The sequence below is a fragment of the Ochotona princeps genome, chromosome 6 (genome assembly GCF_030435755.1).
Source record: "Ochotona princeps isolate mOchPri1 chromosome 6, mOchPri1.hap1, whole genome shotgun sequence".
Lineage (NCBI taxonomy): Eukaryota > Metazoa > Chordata > Mammalia > Lagomorpha > Ochotonidae > Ochotona > Ochotona princeps.
Genome location: NC_080837.1, coordinates 36,266,713 through 36,282,749, shown reverse-complemented (window position 1 = coordinate 36,282,749; position 16,037 = coordinate 36,266,713). Strand labels below are relative to the sequence as shown.

The 16,037-nt window shown below is 47.6% G+C and overlaps 1 protein-coding gene across 3 annotated transcripts in view; it reads right to left on the bottom strand.

Annotated features, from left to right (window-relative positions):
• Nucleotides 1-16,037, bottom strand: part of VPS39 (VPS39 subunit of HOPS complex) — a 43,564-nt gene that overhangs the window by 4,460 nt on the left and 23,067 nt on the right. For all 3 annotated transcript variants that reach the window (XM_004578152.4, XM_004578153.4, XM_058666006.1), the window contains 10 exons: nt 15,585-15,705; nt 15,353-15,473; nt 11,582-11,711; nt 4,899-5,041; nt 3,545-3,688; nt 2,978-3,119; nt 2,755-2,841; nt 2,220-2,293; nt 1,866-1,964; nt 237-354 (listed from right to left, as the gene is read on the bottom strand). In XM_004578152.4, coding sequence (XP_004578209.1) covers nt 237-354; nt 1,866-1,964; nt 2,220-2,293; nt 2,755-2,841; nt 2,978-3,119; nt 3,545-3,688; nt 4,899-5,041; nt 11,582-11,711; nt 15,353-15,473; nt 15,585-15,705 — 1,179 coding nt within the window. The remainder of the gene's footprint in view (nt 1-236; nt 355-1,865; nt 1,965-2,219; nt 2,294-2,754; nt 2,842-2,977; nt 3,120-3,544; nt 3,689-4,898; nt 5,042-11,581; nt 11,712-15,352; nt 15,474-15,584; nt 15,706-16,037) is intronic.

The window sequence follows — 16,037 nt, the reverse complement described above, 5'->3', positions numbered from 1 at the left end:
GTTAAACACAACCCAAGTGGTTGAACAGAGAAGTCCTCGGGAGGCAGCCCTGTCTCTCTCATGTCCAACTGTCATCTTGCAGCCCGAGCTGTTCCTTCCGCCCTCCCCGAGGGATGGCTACCAGCCATGCACAGAGGGAAAATACGGGCTCCCTGGTTGTGCAGGCCCAGCTTGAGCCTCTCGGCTCCCTGGCACCTCTGGGGAAATTCTCCACACTCCTTGCCTGAGACTGGTACCTGCGGGGAAGGCCAGGAGATACTCCTTCATCAGACCTTGCACCTTCTCACAGTAGAGCTGGATCAGACAGTTGTGGAACCGCGAGCCGGTCTCCTCCCAAACGTGGACGATGTGCTCCTGAGGTAAGAGGTACATCTGCCTAGCACCCTCTCTGCTGTGACCCCGTCTCCCCACTAATATCACCACAAAGATTACCAAGGGACAGCTCTTCTCAGACCACCAACTGGGACTAGCATTGTGGCACAGCACATTAAGCTGCTGCCTATGAGGCTGGCACCCCATGTTGGAGCATGGATTTGAGTTCTGGCTGCCCTACTCCTGATCAGATCCAGCTCCCCTGCTAGTGTATCTGGGGAAAACAACAGATGATATGGCTCCAATGCCTGGGCTCCTGACCCCCATGTGAGACAGGGATGGATTTCCAGGCTCTTGGCTCTAGCCTGGCCCAGCCCCTGCCATTATGGCCACCTGGGGAGTGAATCAGCAGGTGAAAGATCTGTCTTTTAAACAAAAAACAAATAAAGCACTTAGGCCATCATCTGCTGTTTTCCCAGGTACATGATCAGGGAGCTGGATTAAAAGAAGCGAAGCCAAGACTCAGACCTGTACTCCACTGTAGGATGCCAGTATCACAAATGGCAGCTCAACTTGCTATGCTACAATGTAGGGCCTTAAAACACATTTTAAAAATGTGGTCTACTGGGGCCAAACACATGGCTCAACTGGCTAATTCTTCCAACCTCCAAGAGCTGCCATCCCCCATGGGCACCAGTTCATGCCCTGGCTGCTACAATTTCCATCCAGCTCCCTGCTTATTGCCTGGGAAAGCAGTATAGGATGGCCCAAAGACTTGGGACCCTGCATCCACACGGGAAACCCAGAAGAAGCTCTTAGCTTCTGACTTCAGATGGACTCAGCTCCAGCTGTTGTGGCCATCTGGGGAGTGAACCAGCAGATAGGAGATCTTTCTCTCTGTTTCTCCTCTGTAAAATCTGCCTTTCCAATGATAATAAATATACATTTTTAAAAGTTGATCTATTTATTTATATTTATTTCAAAGTCAGAATGACAGAGACAGAGGGAGTAGGGGAGAGAGAGAAAGATAGGTTATCTTCCATCTGCTGTTTCATTCCTCATATGCACAGCAGCCAGGGCTGTAGTCCAGGAACTCCATTTGAGATTTCCACAGGAGTGGAACCCTTACCAGCTGCCTCCATTGGCTGAATGTCAGCATGAAGCCAATCAGCAGCAAGGGCGGGATTTAGACCAGACACTCCAGGACAGGTTGTCTCCAGAGGCACCTCATCCTGCTGCCCCATAACACCCAACCCTCTTAAAACCCATTTGATTGTCTTGTGATCACAGTTGATCACAAGTGTGGTTTTATAGTGTTTTCTTCTAAAATCTTTCTTTTATTCTCCTGTACCTTGGAAGGTCCCAACAATAACACAGTGCCAGCCTGGTTTCCTGGGATCTTTTTCTTCATGGGAGATTGCAAGAGGACTCCTCCTTCCATTTCTATCAACCCCCAAACTCCCAGTCACTGAACCAGGCAGTCTTGGATCCCAGTTTAAAGCTTTCAGTGCAGTAAAAAATAAAAAAAAAAAAAAACAAAAAAAGCAGCATACCAGATACGGAATGGCCAGACCCTTAAAATTCTCTATCAGGAAGCTCAGCACTCGATCACGGGGCAGGGATTCCACCTCTGGGAGATCTTCAGTAAATATCTGTAATAAAGACCCAGGCTCATCCACCTGACCCATGTCCCCACAGCAGGGATCCACAGGATACATGGGAGGCTCCAGTAGCTAGCTCAGGTGTGACACACCGGATCACAGGCCTGCCTGCTGCACTGTGTTTCTGAGTATCCTTGAGAACTCCATGAAGCTGCAGGAGTGGTTTCTCACCCTCCACCCACCACTGTTGCCATAGAGTGGGATCAATCAAGGCTCAGTTAAGTCCCAGGCATTCCCCGCGCCTACCTTCAGCCCATCTTCAGGAAAATCTCTCAGCACCCACATTGAGTAGGAAAAAATCAGATGTAGGTTTTCTGTGCCTAGAAGGAGAGGAGATTTGTCAGCATGCTAAGGGCACCCTGCTGAGGGCCAGGGAGACAGGTCCAAGCCCTGGCCCTTAGGTTAGCGGACGCTGCTGGGCCAGCTACAAGCTGAGCAGCTGTCACGGTTCTATTAGCCAGAAATCAGAAGTGGAGGGAGATCAGCTTCTTCTGAACAGAAATCTTTTCTCCCACTTTAAAAGCTGACCCTGGGGCAAGCATTTGGCCCAGCGGCTAAGATACCCTGCTTCTCCTATCAGTGCCTGGGTCTGAATCCTGCCTTCACTCCTGCTCCAACTTCCTGAGCATGCATATCCTGCAGACAGGAGATGATGGCTCAAGGGGCTGGAATCCTGACCCCCATGAATGAAATCCCAATGGAGTTCCAGGACGGGAGCTCTGACCAGCTCTCTTGCTTCTCAAATAGATAAAAATACACTTTAAAAAAATGCTGGCCTTACCCAGATGCTGCAGGTATTGCACTGTCCTCTCATGGCCTTTCAGAGGAGAGTTGGCTTTCTTAGACTGGTCCACCAGCACCTGCAGAGCTGGCAGGGAAGCCCAGGAACAAGGTGAAGAGCCTCTTCTCCCAGGGATTCGTCCACCTGAGTGGATTTCCCTGCCAACCTACAGGAGGCTCCCCACCCCACTCCCTGCCCTCTCCAAGTCTCCTCCCTTGAGCACCTTTCTCGTGCAGCCCCTTCTTCTCGTACAGGATGATCAGCTCGCTGTATTTGTGGGCTTTCTTCAGCACGTGCTCGCTCTCCTCGATGTGGCAGTGGTTGTTCTCCAGGCGCAGCAAGGGCGCCACCAGGGCTACGTTGGTCTGCAGGGGAGCAGGACTTCAGGGGAAAGGACTTCCTGGGGAGCCCCACCCTTCCCTGGCCCAAGCCTGCTCCAGACTGAGAACCAGGATGTAGTACAGGCAAGAGGCAGCAAGCCACCCCTCTGCAGGGAAACAGGTTGTGGCTATCAGAACTCCATGGCCTCTTATACAATGGGTTCTCATGCTCTGGAGCGGACAAGAATTTTCTCAGGAAGATGCTGTCTTTGCTGATTTTGTGTCACTAACTGGATTCTGGATTGACCTCTTGCTGCAACCTCTAACTTCCAAGAAATGTCCAGGCTTCAGGCAAAGACCAAGTGGACCCTGTTATCATAGGCTTGGCCTTCCTAGGGGCAGCTTCCTATCCCCACCCCAATCAGTGCTCTCTTGCATTTCTCCTAAGTCCAGGGCAACAGGGCACTCACATGCAGGTAGCATTTGAGCAGGGTGGTGTCAATGATTTGCAGCAGCTTCTTCTTGGACTTGATGGTGGGTGTGCCTTCCATGAGCGGGGAGGTGCTGGATTGGTGGTCAGAATCATTCAGCTTCTTAACCAACTGACTTCGTTTCTGCAAGGGGCAAAAAAGTGCGGTCAAGGCCATGGTTACGTCTTCCTTTGTCACCTGAGCTGCTGAGTCGTTTGGAATACTCCAGTCAGCTCATGCCTCCCAAGTTTGAGCTCATGGTAGTATCTGCTTTCTGTTAGGTGTCCCACAGCCACAGTTACAATGATCAATGGAGTCTTTATTGTACACGAAGCCCTGGGCTGGCCACTTCATTGCCCAGGTACCCTTTTGTGCTTGGCACAGGCCTGGGCAGCATGCAGGCAGAGGCAGGTCTGAGTGCCCTGGCAGGTTGCCGCAAAAGCTGGGTGGGTATCCCCAGGGCTCAAGGTCAGGCTTGATAAACTTGTGGGCCCAAGAATGGGGAGTGGAAAGCCACGTGACAACACTGTTGATGAGACTGCCCAGTGCCTACCTGGAGACCCCTTAGAGAGGTGTGCACAACACCGAAGAAAAAGAAATCTTAGTATAAAACTCCCCACAAGGAAGGTGTGAAAAGGGATTAAGCAATCACCTTCTTGATAGACACCGGGTTTAGGAAACTTTAATGGAGATCTTAGATTTGCTGCTGACTTTGGCATTTCATTTATTTGTTCATAACAATACTATGAAAAGAGCTTAGAATAAATAATTTCTAATTACATTAAAAAAGCCTATTATGGAGGGTGGGTGTTTGGCATGGTGACTCAGATACTGTTCGGCATGCCTGCATCCCATGTTGGAGTGACTGGGTCTGAGTCCTGCCTGTTTCCAATCCAGCTTCCTGCAAATGCACAACCTGGGAGGTAGCAGGTGACAGCACAAGAACTTGGGCCCCTGTCACCCATGTGGGAGACAGATGGTGATCCAGGCTCCTGGCTTCAGCCTGGTCCATCTGCTGGAAGTGGCAGACAGTTCTTTGTCTCTCTGTCTTTCAAAGAGACAAGAATACATACTTTTTAAATGCAAAAAAAAAAAAAAAATTCACATTTTGCGAACTAAAATGTACCCTTTCTAGTTTCTCTAACGTCATGAGGCAGTTTCTTTCTGCTGCAGTCAGAACTTAACAATATCATGCAGCTGTTGTTCAAATCCTGATACCAGGAACCACGCTCTGCTTCCTGCAGACTCCTGCAGCATCCCTTTATGGGATGCCAGTGTCTGACACTTCCTGCCAACAAGTCGCAGGTACTGGGACGTCCAGTAAACTTTTCCTTCCCCCCCTTACCACACCTACCTGGGTCAGGTAGTCGATCAGAGCGAGGTGAGCTTTTTCCAGTTCAGCCCCAGAGAGGGAAGGCAACGGGTTAGGATACTGCAGTTGCTTCCGGTAGTCTGTGGGCAGCAGGTCAGGGTACAGACCCATCACGTGGGTGGGATCTGTGGGCAAGACAAATGTCATTCTTTGGAAAGGAGCCCAGCCACTCCAGGATGAAATAAAACAAGACTATCGCCATAATGACTTTTTGGAAGAAATTACGCTAAGTTCATAGAAATCCCAATGAGTTTGGTACATATATGTTTTGACTCTTATACATATGTTACAGGTAACTAAAAATTTACAAAAATGGCAACACTCTGTATGCCAAGACAGAAGCACATAAGGAAAATCAGAACTGAGCATTTATCAACTCCCTGAACGTACAGGAGAAAACCATTTCCAAGGAAACATGGATGGCAGTAAAGTAGAAAAGTTTGAAGAGACTTTGTAATAAAAAGTAATGCTTCCTAGCATGTGTTGCCATTGCACAGATCTCACAGATACCTGAAACAGCAGAACTGGATTGAGAGGCCTACAGATCCATGACCTACCATGGGGGTCTGAGCAAATAGCTCAGTGTGCACTGGTACCGTGGTATGTTGTCTGTTTTATGGTCTGCGGGCCCTAGCACCCATTACTACCTGTTCTGTGTAGCTTCCTGCTTACAGGGGTTCTAGAGCCAGAAACAACTTCTCACAAGCCCCTAGGCATTAGGGTCCTGGAGGAGCATCTAGTGCCCCTTGTAAGTATAAATGAGGGCCAGGGTGACGGCTCAATTGGCTAGTCCTCCCTCTTGCAAGTGCTGGGATCCCATATGGGCACTAGTTCATGCCTTGGCTGTTCCACTTTCCATCTAGCTTGCTGCTTGTGGCCTGGGAGGGTGACAGAGAATGGCCCCAAAGCCTTGGGCCTCTACACCCACATGGGACACACTGAAAAAGCTTATGCATGCAAGGTGCATGCAAGGCAAGGACTTAAGCCACTAGGTTACTGCGCTGGGCCCAAAATAAATAACTCTTCAAAAAAAAAAAAAAAAAAGGTAGTACAAGTGAAAGATCTAGAAATTGGAACAAGATGAAGGCCTCTCATGCTGAGCCACCCATGCCTTAGACTGAGTGTACCCCAGGGTGCAGGTAATTAGCTAGACAGTTTCTGGAGGCACTGCTTAGACAAGGCAGCTGTGGCTGGTTACCAGCAACTTTCTGACCCCTATTATCAGTGTCCAGGAGAATTTACTGCTCCATCTGACAATGTGTGCGTATGTGTACAAAAACAAGAACAACACATCTATATACCACTGTAACCATCTGTTAAGTGGACAATTCAGTGACATTAAACACATTTATTCTGTTGTAGCACATCACTAGCATTTACCTCCATCACCCCAAACTCAAACTCTACTCAATAATCGCTTCCCATCCTTGCTTTATCCCAGCCACTGCTGACCTCTCTATTCCCCTTTTTTGAAAGGCACAGAAACATCTCTTCCATCTATCAGTTCATTCTCCAATTGCTTGCATCCTCTCCCCTCTGCGGGTGGCTCCTTCTGGCTCAAAGGAAACATGCCCTGACACATTCCCTTTGTTCCAACCCCAAGCTCAGTCTTCTTTGAGCTTGGTATCCCCGACAGGTCCAGTTCTGTCACAGTATAAGCTGCTTCAGTGGGAATTAGCTGTATCTGCTGAATAGGGGAACGATGTCAACCTTAGGCAGCAGTTGTGTTTGTTGGTTTGTGTGCAGTTTTCCCTAGCTTGCTAATATAGTTTAATAAACATTGTGGCAGGGGCTCAAGTGCTTGAGCCACCACCTTGTTAATGTCTTGAATTGACCAAATGTTTTCAAGTGGCAAAAGGCAAATTCCTCATGTTTACACAGAATGCCTTAACTCTACCTGAAAACCTAAAGAGATGTCCTCCTTTAGTGGAAGGAGTGGCCATTCAGTAGCTTCAGGAATCACAGACTTTCTACTAAGTTAGGCCATCTGGAGAGGCCAAGAATAGAGATGAAGAAAAAATGTTTCCCCACATCACTTTATTTTCCCCTTGGTTTCATACCAAAGTCTGTAGCCTGGATAAGGTGTTCTATTTGACGAAGTTGGTCTCTATTCAAAGCAGATGTCTGCAACAATCTGCGTTCTGAAGGAGGAATCAGCTCCCAGGTTTCCAAGGACCGTGACTTTGGCACGAGTACCACAAATCTGACTACAGTAGGGTTTTACAGTTTCCATCAGTGTCGTGTTTACGCAGGTGCTGAGTAGTCTGCCCCCACCCTTAGTGTTTCCCAGAACCCTGTTACTTTTTTTTTTTTAAGATGTATTTATTTTATTACAAAGTCAGATATACAGAGGAGGAGAGACAGAGAGGAAGATCTTCCATCCAATGATTCACTCCCCAAGTGAGTCGCGACTGGTGCATGCCGATCCGAAGCCAAGAACCAGGAACCTCTTCCGGGTCTCCCACGCGGGTACAGGGTCCCAATGCACTGGGCCGTCCTCAACTGCTTTTCCAGGCCACAAGCAGGGAGCTGGATGGGAAGTGGAGCTGCCGGGATTAGAACCGGCACCCATATGGGATCCCGGTGCGTTCAAGGCGAGGACTTAAGCCGCTAGGCCACGCCGCCGGGCCCCCTGTTACTTTTTGTATGTTTGACAAAACGTAAGATTTCACAGGGTCAGTTACAAGGCATCATGGCAAACATGTATGTACCTCAATGAATAACAAAACAAAAGGTGCCCTTGGGGACCAGCATGGTAACACAGGGGGTTACCATGGTCCCCCATGTGGGAGACCAGGATGGATTTCTTGGCTCCTGGCTTTGACCTTGTCTAGATCTGGCTATTACGGCCATTTGGGGAGGGAATCAGTGGAAAGAAGACCTTTCTTTCCCTGTCTGCCCCACTTCCTACCCCTATTCTTTCACATTTCAAAGAAACTTTTTTTTTTTAAATAATAAGAGGTTGGGTAGGAATAAATAAATTAAAAAGCAGTCACTTCATCAGGATTGATTTTAAAGCTTCAGGACTAGGGTATGAGCATTACTGGTGCATGGAAAAGGGGTCAGGCTGCTAAGGCAGTTCTGTCTCACTATGCCCAAAGGGCCAGTGGGGCACTGACAATGATGCCCCCATTGTTAAGCTCATCTGGAGCATGGAGGGCAGATGTCTGCCACTTGCAGGCTGCCCAGCACTCATCCCCCATCTTCATAGCAACCAATTCCCTTTGGGCAAGCTGTTCTTACACACTGCCAAGGTTTGGGTATGGTGGGATTGTGTTCCCCAAAGCTTCAGTGTGCTGGTATTGAGGTGGCGGAATCTTTACAAAGTGAAGCCTAGTGAAAGGTGCAGGTTACTTGGGGTCACCATGCCCAGGAGGATGAAGGTAGCTTTCGAGGAATTCAGTTAGTTTCTGTTAGAGCAGGTGATAATACAAGGAGCAAGCCTTGTCTCTGGTAATCATCATCATCTTTTCTTTCTTAAGATTTATTTATTTTTATTAGAAAGGCAGATACACAGAGAGAAGGAGAGATACAAAGCTCTTCCATCCACTGACTCACTCTCTAAGTGGCCACAATGGCCAGACTAGGCAGATCACAAGCCAGGAGCCAGGTACTTCTGATCTTCCATGTGGGTGCAGGGTCCCAAGGCTTTGGGCTGTCCTCGACTGCTTTCCCATGCTACAAGCAGGGAGCTGGATGAGAAGTGGAGTAACCAAGATATGAACTGATGTCCATATGGGACATGCAAAGTGAGGATTTTAGTCATTAGGCCATTGCACTGGGCCCTCTCTGGTCTTCTTGTCTTGTCATGTCACTGCTCTCTCCCTTTCACACCGTAATGTCATCTGCCACCTCGTGATATAGCCATGAGGCCCTCACTAGAGGCTGAAACCATGTGGCTGTCCCATCTTGGACTCTGATCCTTCAAAACTTTGAGCTAAATAACCTTCTTTTCCTTTAGGCATTGCCCAGGCCCAAGTTTCTGTCACAGTGACAAAAAAAAAAAAAAAAAAACAAAACCACGCACAGACACGCCACGTGTCATCCCAGTGGCAGAGCAGCTCTACCGCATACCTGCCTTGAAAAGCAGGTGAGGGCCCGGCGGCGTGGCCTAGCGGCTAATGTCCTCGCCTTGAACGCACCGGGATCCCATATGGGCGCTGGTTCTAATCCCGGCAGCTCCACTTCCCATCCAGCTCCCTGCTTGTGGCCTGGGAAAGCAGTTGAGGACGGCCCAAAGCCTTGGGACACTGCACCCATGTGGGAGATCCGGAAGAGGTTCCTGGTTCCTGGCATTGGATCGGCGCAGCACCGGCCCGTTGCGGCTCACTTGGGGAGTGAATCATCAGACAGAAGATCTTCCTCTCTGTCTCTCCTCCTCTGTGTATATCTGACTTTGTAATAAAAATAAATCTTTAAAAAAAAAAATAAAAAAGCAGGTGAGAGCCTCACCTCACCTCTTTCCCTACCTTGGGACAGTCTGGGAGTGGGAATATGACCTAATCCTGGAGGACACATCCTCCTGATCTTGAGAAAGGGAGGTAGGATGACAAGCACACATCCCCACAGATCCCATCTTACCTGCTCCTCTAATGTAACAGGGTATTCCTCTTTGATAGAAACGGTGTGTGGGGCAAGCATTTAGCCTGGCAGTTACAACACCAGTCAGGACACCGACATCTCCTTCTGGAGTGTCCGGGTTTAATTTCCAGATCCAAGACCTAATTCCAGTTTTGCCAGTGCAGATCCCGAGAGACATCAGGTGATGGTTCAAATGTTGAGCCCCTACCACTTCTGTGGGAGACCTAGATTGAGTTCCTGGTTTTCAGCTTCAGTCCAGACCTAGCCATTATGAGCACTGGGGAAGAGACTCAGTGATTGGAGCTCTCTTGGTCTAAGAAATTAATTTTCAAAAATAAAAACAAGGCATCACAGCACAGTGGATTAGACCACTGGCTGTGATGCAGACATCCCATATCAGAGTGTCAGCTTGAGTCCTTGCTACTCCAATTCCAATCCAACTCCCTGCTACTGTGTCTACAAAGGTGGCAGGGGATGGTTCAAGTGCTCGGGTCCTTGTCACCCATGTGGGAGACCAGGATGAAATTCCTGGTTTCTGCCTGGGGGAGTGAGTTCGTGGATGAAAAGTGACTTTCTCTGTCTGTTTCTCTCTGTTGTTCTGCCTTTCAAATGAAAACATAAATCTTCACAAAATTAAAACAAGGCAAAACAAAGCGAGATGGAGTGTGTGTTTTCTTGCATTCAACCTGGAAGAACTCTTGTACATTAACAAAATACACCAGAGGTCACAGACACAGGAAATACCTGGATGGCTTCTTCTGGGGAGCCAGCCACAAATGAGGATGCCCCAGCAGCTCTGTGGGGGGACCCATCTGGACCCCATCCAGCACCCACTGTCAGGCACAAGAGCTCGTGTGCTGGGAAGTAGATCCTGTAACCCAGGTGGAATTTCAGAGGACAGCAGTCCCACGGACACACAAATGCAACCACATGAGAGACCTGAAGCAAGAGCTGAGACCTTCTCCGATTCTGACCCACAGACACCACGAGAGGTGTTTTGGGGTGACTTTGTTACACTGGCTAGCTATTGTATTAGTTTTGGGAGGCAGTTTTTTATTCAAGATGAAGTAACAGGGGAGGTGGAAGAGGCAGCAGCTCCGGAAGTGGCTATGCCAGTGGATGTCTACCCAGCCTGCCCTGGCTACAAAGTGTAGCTTCCTGTTTGCAGCTTGCCTTGGTGGGCCTCCTGAGCTCCCTGTTTCACCCTAGTTCTGAGGCTCATCTCCATCAGTTTTATGGATCTCTCCAAATGCCATCCCCCTAATATTCCAAAACCCTGCACACTAATTATGCTTGAATTATCCCATATTGGTCTGCACTGCTTACAGTCAGAACTTTAACAGGTACAGGAAGTCATCACAGTTTATATTGGCTGAGCTTGAGGGATGGTAGATAAAAAAACAAGCAAAAAACAGAAAAGAAACTTATGAAACCATGTGTTTACAGACTGATCCAAGTTAAGCAAAAGAAGAACACATAGTAAAGTGACATTTAATCATGATAACAACTGCAGACACCCACACAGCACTTGTTAAGAGCTTCATATTGTCTGCACATGTCACACCTCCCAGCAGCCCTCTGGGGCAAGGGTATTATCACCCCTCTTTCGCAGAGGAGCAAACGGCAGCCAGAGGGGTGCAGTGACTGTGTGAGCTCAGGACCTCTGAGTCCAGGCACCTGTTCCGCACTGCTCTACTCAAATGTCCACAAAGATTTTAGGATACCAAGGAAAGAAAGGACTCCTCATAAATGACTTACTAGGTAATCCAGGGACCTCCATTTAGAAAAACATTCAATAAACACAAAATACTCAAATATGTACTGGTTAAACTGCATGATTTCCTGGCACCATGAGCTAAGGGTGAGAACACTGGAAGCCTGCAGCTATAGGGGAAACCAGTTTCACAGGATCAGGAGTCTAAGCCTGGAAGCACTGGGGCTGCCCAGAGGGCCTGATTAGCTTTGTGGACCAATGTAGATGTGCGTAAGCTCTGCCCATTCTCGGAAACCTGGCACCACCTCTGCCTGTCCTGTCTCGTCTCCATCCGTTAGTTCCTTATCTTCACACCCCACCCATGCGTTACCTGTGCCAAGCTTAGCAAACACCTGCATAGACTCATCAAAGCGCTTCTGGCAGAAGAGGTTGAAGGCATACAGGTTCTTGATATGATGAATTTGCTGCTGCTTTTCACTGTCAGAATCATCTTTCATTTCCTAGTAAGAGAGCACAATGGTAACAGCTCACTTGCTCAAGAAATATTTATTCAGCACACTACAGGTGAGAGACAGTTTCCTAGGAGATAAAGACATTAATGTGTACAAGAAACATGACTGCTAAGTGACTGTATAGCTAAAACACAGCACACTTTTCAACTTCACGCCTAACCAGTACTTCTGAGAACTGTCAAGGTGAGGAAAGACAAAGGAAAGATGATGGAACGGTCACCAGAGGATACTAAGAACATGCATCACCTAAATGCCATATGATTTCTGGATCTGATCCAGACACTGAAAAAAGGACATTAATGGAAAAGCCTGCTGCATCTGAATAAAGCCTAGGGTTTAGTTTAACAACAAAAAAAAACAAAAATTAAGGAGAAACAGAGTACAGAAGGGAGGGCAAGAGGAGTGTGTGCTCCTGGGAAGCAGAACAGTGCATGTGCTGGAACCCAAGTGCTGGGGAGAGATGGGGAAGACCCCTGGTATGGCTGGAGTGGCTGGAAAAGTCGGCTTACAGATATGCCAATGAAGCTGAGCTGTTGCTTAACAATCTTTTTTTTTAATCTGTTTTGACTTGTCTTTTATCTGTTTTGTCTTGTCTAATGTATCTTTTAATCAGTTTTGTCTAATGTAATTTTTTCTTTCAGAAAATCTTTTCTTTAAGGCTTTATTTATTGGGGCTGATGCTGTGGCCCAAATCCTCTACCTTCAAGCACCAGTATCCCATACGGATGCTAGTTCTAGGCCCTGCTGCTTCATTTCCAATCCAGCTCCCTGCTTGTGGCCTGGGAATGCAGTAGAGGATTACCCAAAGCTTTGGGACCCTGCACCCATATGGGAGATTGGGAAGAGGTTCTTGGCTCCTGGTCAAAGATGCTTTAGCTCTGGTCATTTGGGCCATTTGGGGAATGAGCCAGTATATCGAAGATCCTTCTCTCTCTGTAAATCTTCCTTTTCAATAATTTTTTTTTTAAGATTTATTTATTTTTATTGGAAAGGCAGATATACAGAGAGGAGGAGAAACAGAGAGGAAGATCTTCCATCCGATGATTCACTCCCCAAGTGAGTGCAATGGCCAGTGCTGCGCCGATCCGATGCCGGGAACCTGGAACCTCCTCCAGGTATCCCACGCGGGTGCAGGAACCCAAGGCTTTGGGCCGTCCTCAACTGCTTTCCCAGGCCACAAGCAGAAAGCTGGATGGGAAGTAGAGCTGCCGGGATTAGAACCAGCGCCCATATGGGATCCCGGTGCGTTCAGGGAGAGGACTTTAGCCACTAGGGCACACCGTCAGGCCCTCCAATAAAAATTTTAAAATATTTTTAAACAAGAACTTTACTTATTGATTTATTCAAACTTTATTTATTATACAGAGTGACACAGAGAAGGGGATGTAGGGAGAAAGGAGGATGGGGGAGGAGAGCAGTGGGGGAGGGAGGGAAGGCAGAAAGGAAGGAGTTGGGAGAGAGAGAGAGGAGAGGGAAAAGGAAGGGAACACAGACTTTCCATCTGCTGGTTTACTCTCAAATGGTCACAACAGCCAGGGCTTGGCCAGGCTGACACCAGAAACGAGGAGCTCCATTCAGGTTTCCCATAGGGGTGGGAGGCTTAAGCATTTGTGCCATCATGTGCTGCCTTCCCAGGTGCATCAGCCTGCAGCTGGATGGGAAATGGAACAAGGGGACTCTGCCACTGATATGACACACTGCAAAAGGCAGCTTAATGTGCGGTGTCACCACTTTGTTTACTTTTGCCTTAATACTGGTTTAAACTACTGGCAGCACAGGACTGCACCTGATCTCAGCTTTCCTGCTTGGTGCTTCACAAACTTTCAAAAACTGTTGGCCTTTTTATCTCACTTATTCTCATACAAACAAACTACACTTTCCACTTTCATGTGTTTCAACAGGTCACATTTATTTTCATTTTTTAAGCTTCCTCTCAGTATTTTAACATTCCCAAATCCTACCCTGATCTGAACCTTACCTATCCTGAAAGGGCCGACTCCAACATCCACCCATGCCTTTTCCAGCCCACAGTGAACTGCCCTCTGGCACACTTTGTTCTATGTCTTGTTAATGCCAAAGTTTAGTAAGTCTGCTAATAATTTATGTTTTCACATCTATTTATTGTTCAAAACAATGTATTTATTTATGAGAGCAAAAGAGAGAAAGTGGAGGGAAAAGGTGGGGAGGGGAAAGGTGAGGCGGGAAGGGAAGGAAAAAAGAGAGCTCCATCTATTGGTTTACTGCTCAAATACCCACAACAGCCTAGGAGCCACAGTCAGGAGCTGGGAACTCGATCTAGGTCTCCCACAGGGGCAGCAGCAATCCAGCTACCTGAGCTACCACAGGTGTCGCGGGATCTTCACTGAACCTGGAATCAGGAGCTACAGCCAGATATTAAACCTAGATAGCTGGTGTGGATGTAGGTGTTCTAGTCAGCTTCTTAACTGGTAGCATACATACTTCCTCTCTTATCTATTAAAACAAACAAACAAAAAGCTGGATTCTCCATGTACTGAAGTGTTATCAACCAACTGTCTTAGGTCCTAAAATGAGAATGCAATTAAGTCTGAGCCTAGAAAGGGAAGGAGAGATTAAATGCACAACCTGCAGAGCACTAAGAATTTCCCATTAAGAAAGGTAGGCTAACATCATGGTGAAACGAGTTAGGCCTCCACTGGCATCCCACATGATAGTTGGTTAGGGTTCTATCTGCTCCACTTATAATCTAGCCCCATGCTAATCTGTGCCCCTGTACCCATGTGGTCTTCTGAGGAGTGAACCAGAAAATAAAGACCTCTCTTTTCTACAAATGTGCTTTTCGGATCTATAGTATATAAGTCTAAAAAAAGAAAGAAAAAGAGTTACAAATGGCATAGCCTTTTTTTTTTAAAAAAAGATTTATTTATTTTTATTGGAAAGTCAAGTTTATAAAGAGAAGGAGAAACAGAGAGAAAGATCTTCTATCTGCTGGTTCACTCCTCAAGTAGCTGCAAAGGCCAGAGCTGAGCCGATCCAAAGCCAGGAGCCAGGAGCTTCTTCTGGGTCTCCTGTGCAGGTGCAGGGTCCCAAGGCTTTGGGCTATTCTCCTCTACTTTCCCAGGCCACAAGCAGGGAACTGGATGGGAAGTGGAGCAGCAGGAACACAAACCATTGCCTATATGGGATGCTGGCACATGTAAGGAAAGGACTTTAGCCACTAGGCCATCGCACCAGGCCTTCTCAGTTGTTTTGTAACATCAAACCCATCTTCTACATATGACAACAAGCATCATGGAGGATGTTCTAGGACTGCCACAGACCCTGAAGTCAGCCTTCAGGTCAGTTTTTGGCATGGCAGCACTGCTGGGACAGGAGCAAAGTCAACACTATACTGCCAACACCACCCCATGCCAACATTAGAGGCAGCAACAACCAGAAATGTGTGGGTGCATGCTAAGTGTGGTGACCCAAATGGCTCCAGGACAGATATGGCAGGTCTACATCTGTCTGTACAGTGGGTACAGACAGGCCACTGACATTCTGCTGTGTATTTCTTCTAGTCTATAGAAAGTATGAATATTTGCAACAACTCCCTTACTTTTGTAAACAGAGGTTTCCTACCCAAATATCAGAGTCAAGCCAAAACTTACAGCAAGCTGCAGGGCCAATTCAAACTGCTTGTCCTGGAGAAGCTGCTGGATTTGAGTGGCCATGGGAACAGGAATGAGTCTCCAAACAAAATGATTGCTGGCCACGTAGATAATGTTTGATCTGGAAGCAGGAGTGAGTATATTAGCAGAAGAGCAGGGCCTTTATGAATGACATGTGTCGTAAAAGCTTTGAGCTAATATGGCAGTCACAGTAAACAAGGAAATGCCTTACCCTCCCGAGGTGATGAAACGGGGCCTTTGCAACTCAATGCTCTGTACCAGAAGCCTTGGCTCGAATGTTCGGATCTCCACATAGCGAGGTAATACCGCAATGATGTAGGGAGGCTGGTGCTCTGTGTGAGAGGGAGAACAGGTTAAGTGGTGTGAATGCTCTGGGACTCCGGGCTTCGGAGATGCCTCAGTTGCCCTTTCCAACTGCCATTTACATGGATCTCCTAAGAGCCCACTAGCCCATCACCAAGCCAGGATCTGATGCTGTGACAGAGAGCAGGGAAAAAAACAGATGCTTTGCCAGAGTGATGTGGAAAATAAATTTGTACAGAAGAGATACATCCAGCTTTGCTGACAGTGACCTGACTGTAAGCTTTAAGGACTGGATGGAAGTGTCACTTGCTTTCTAAGCCCATCACAAAGCCAGGCCACACCAATGTGGACTACAGCTACT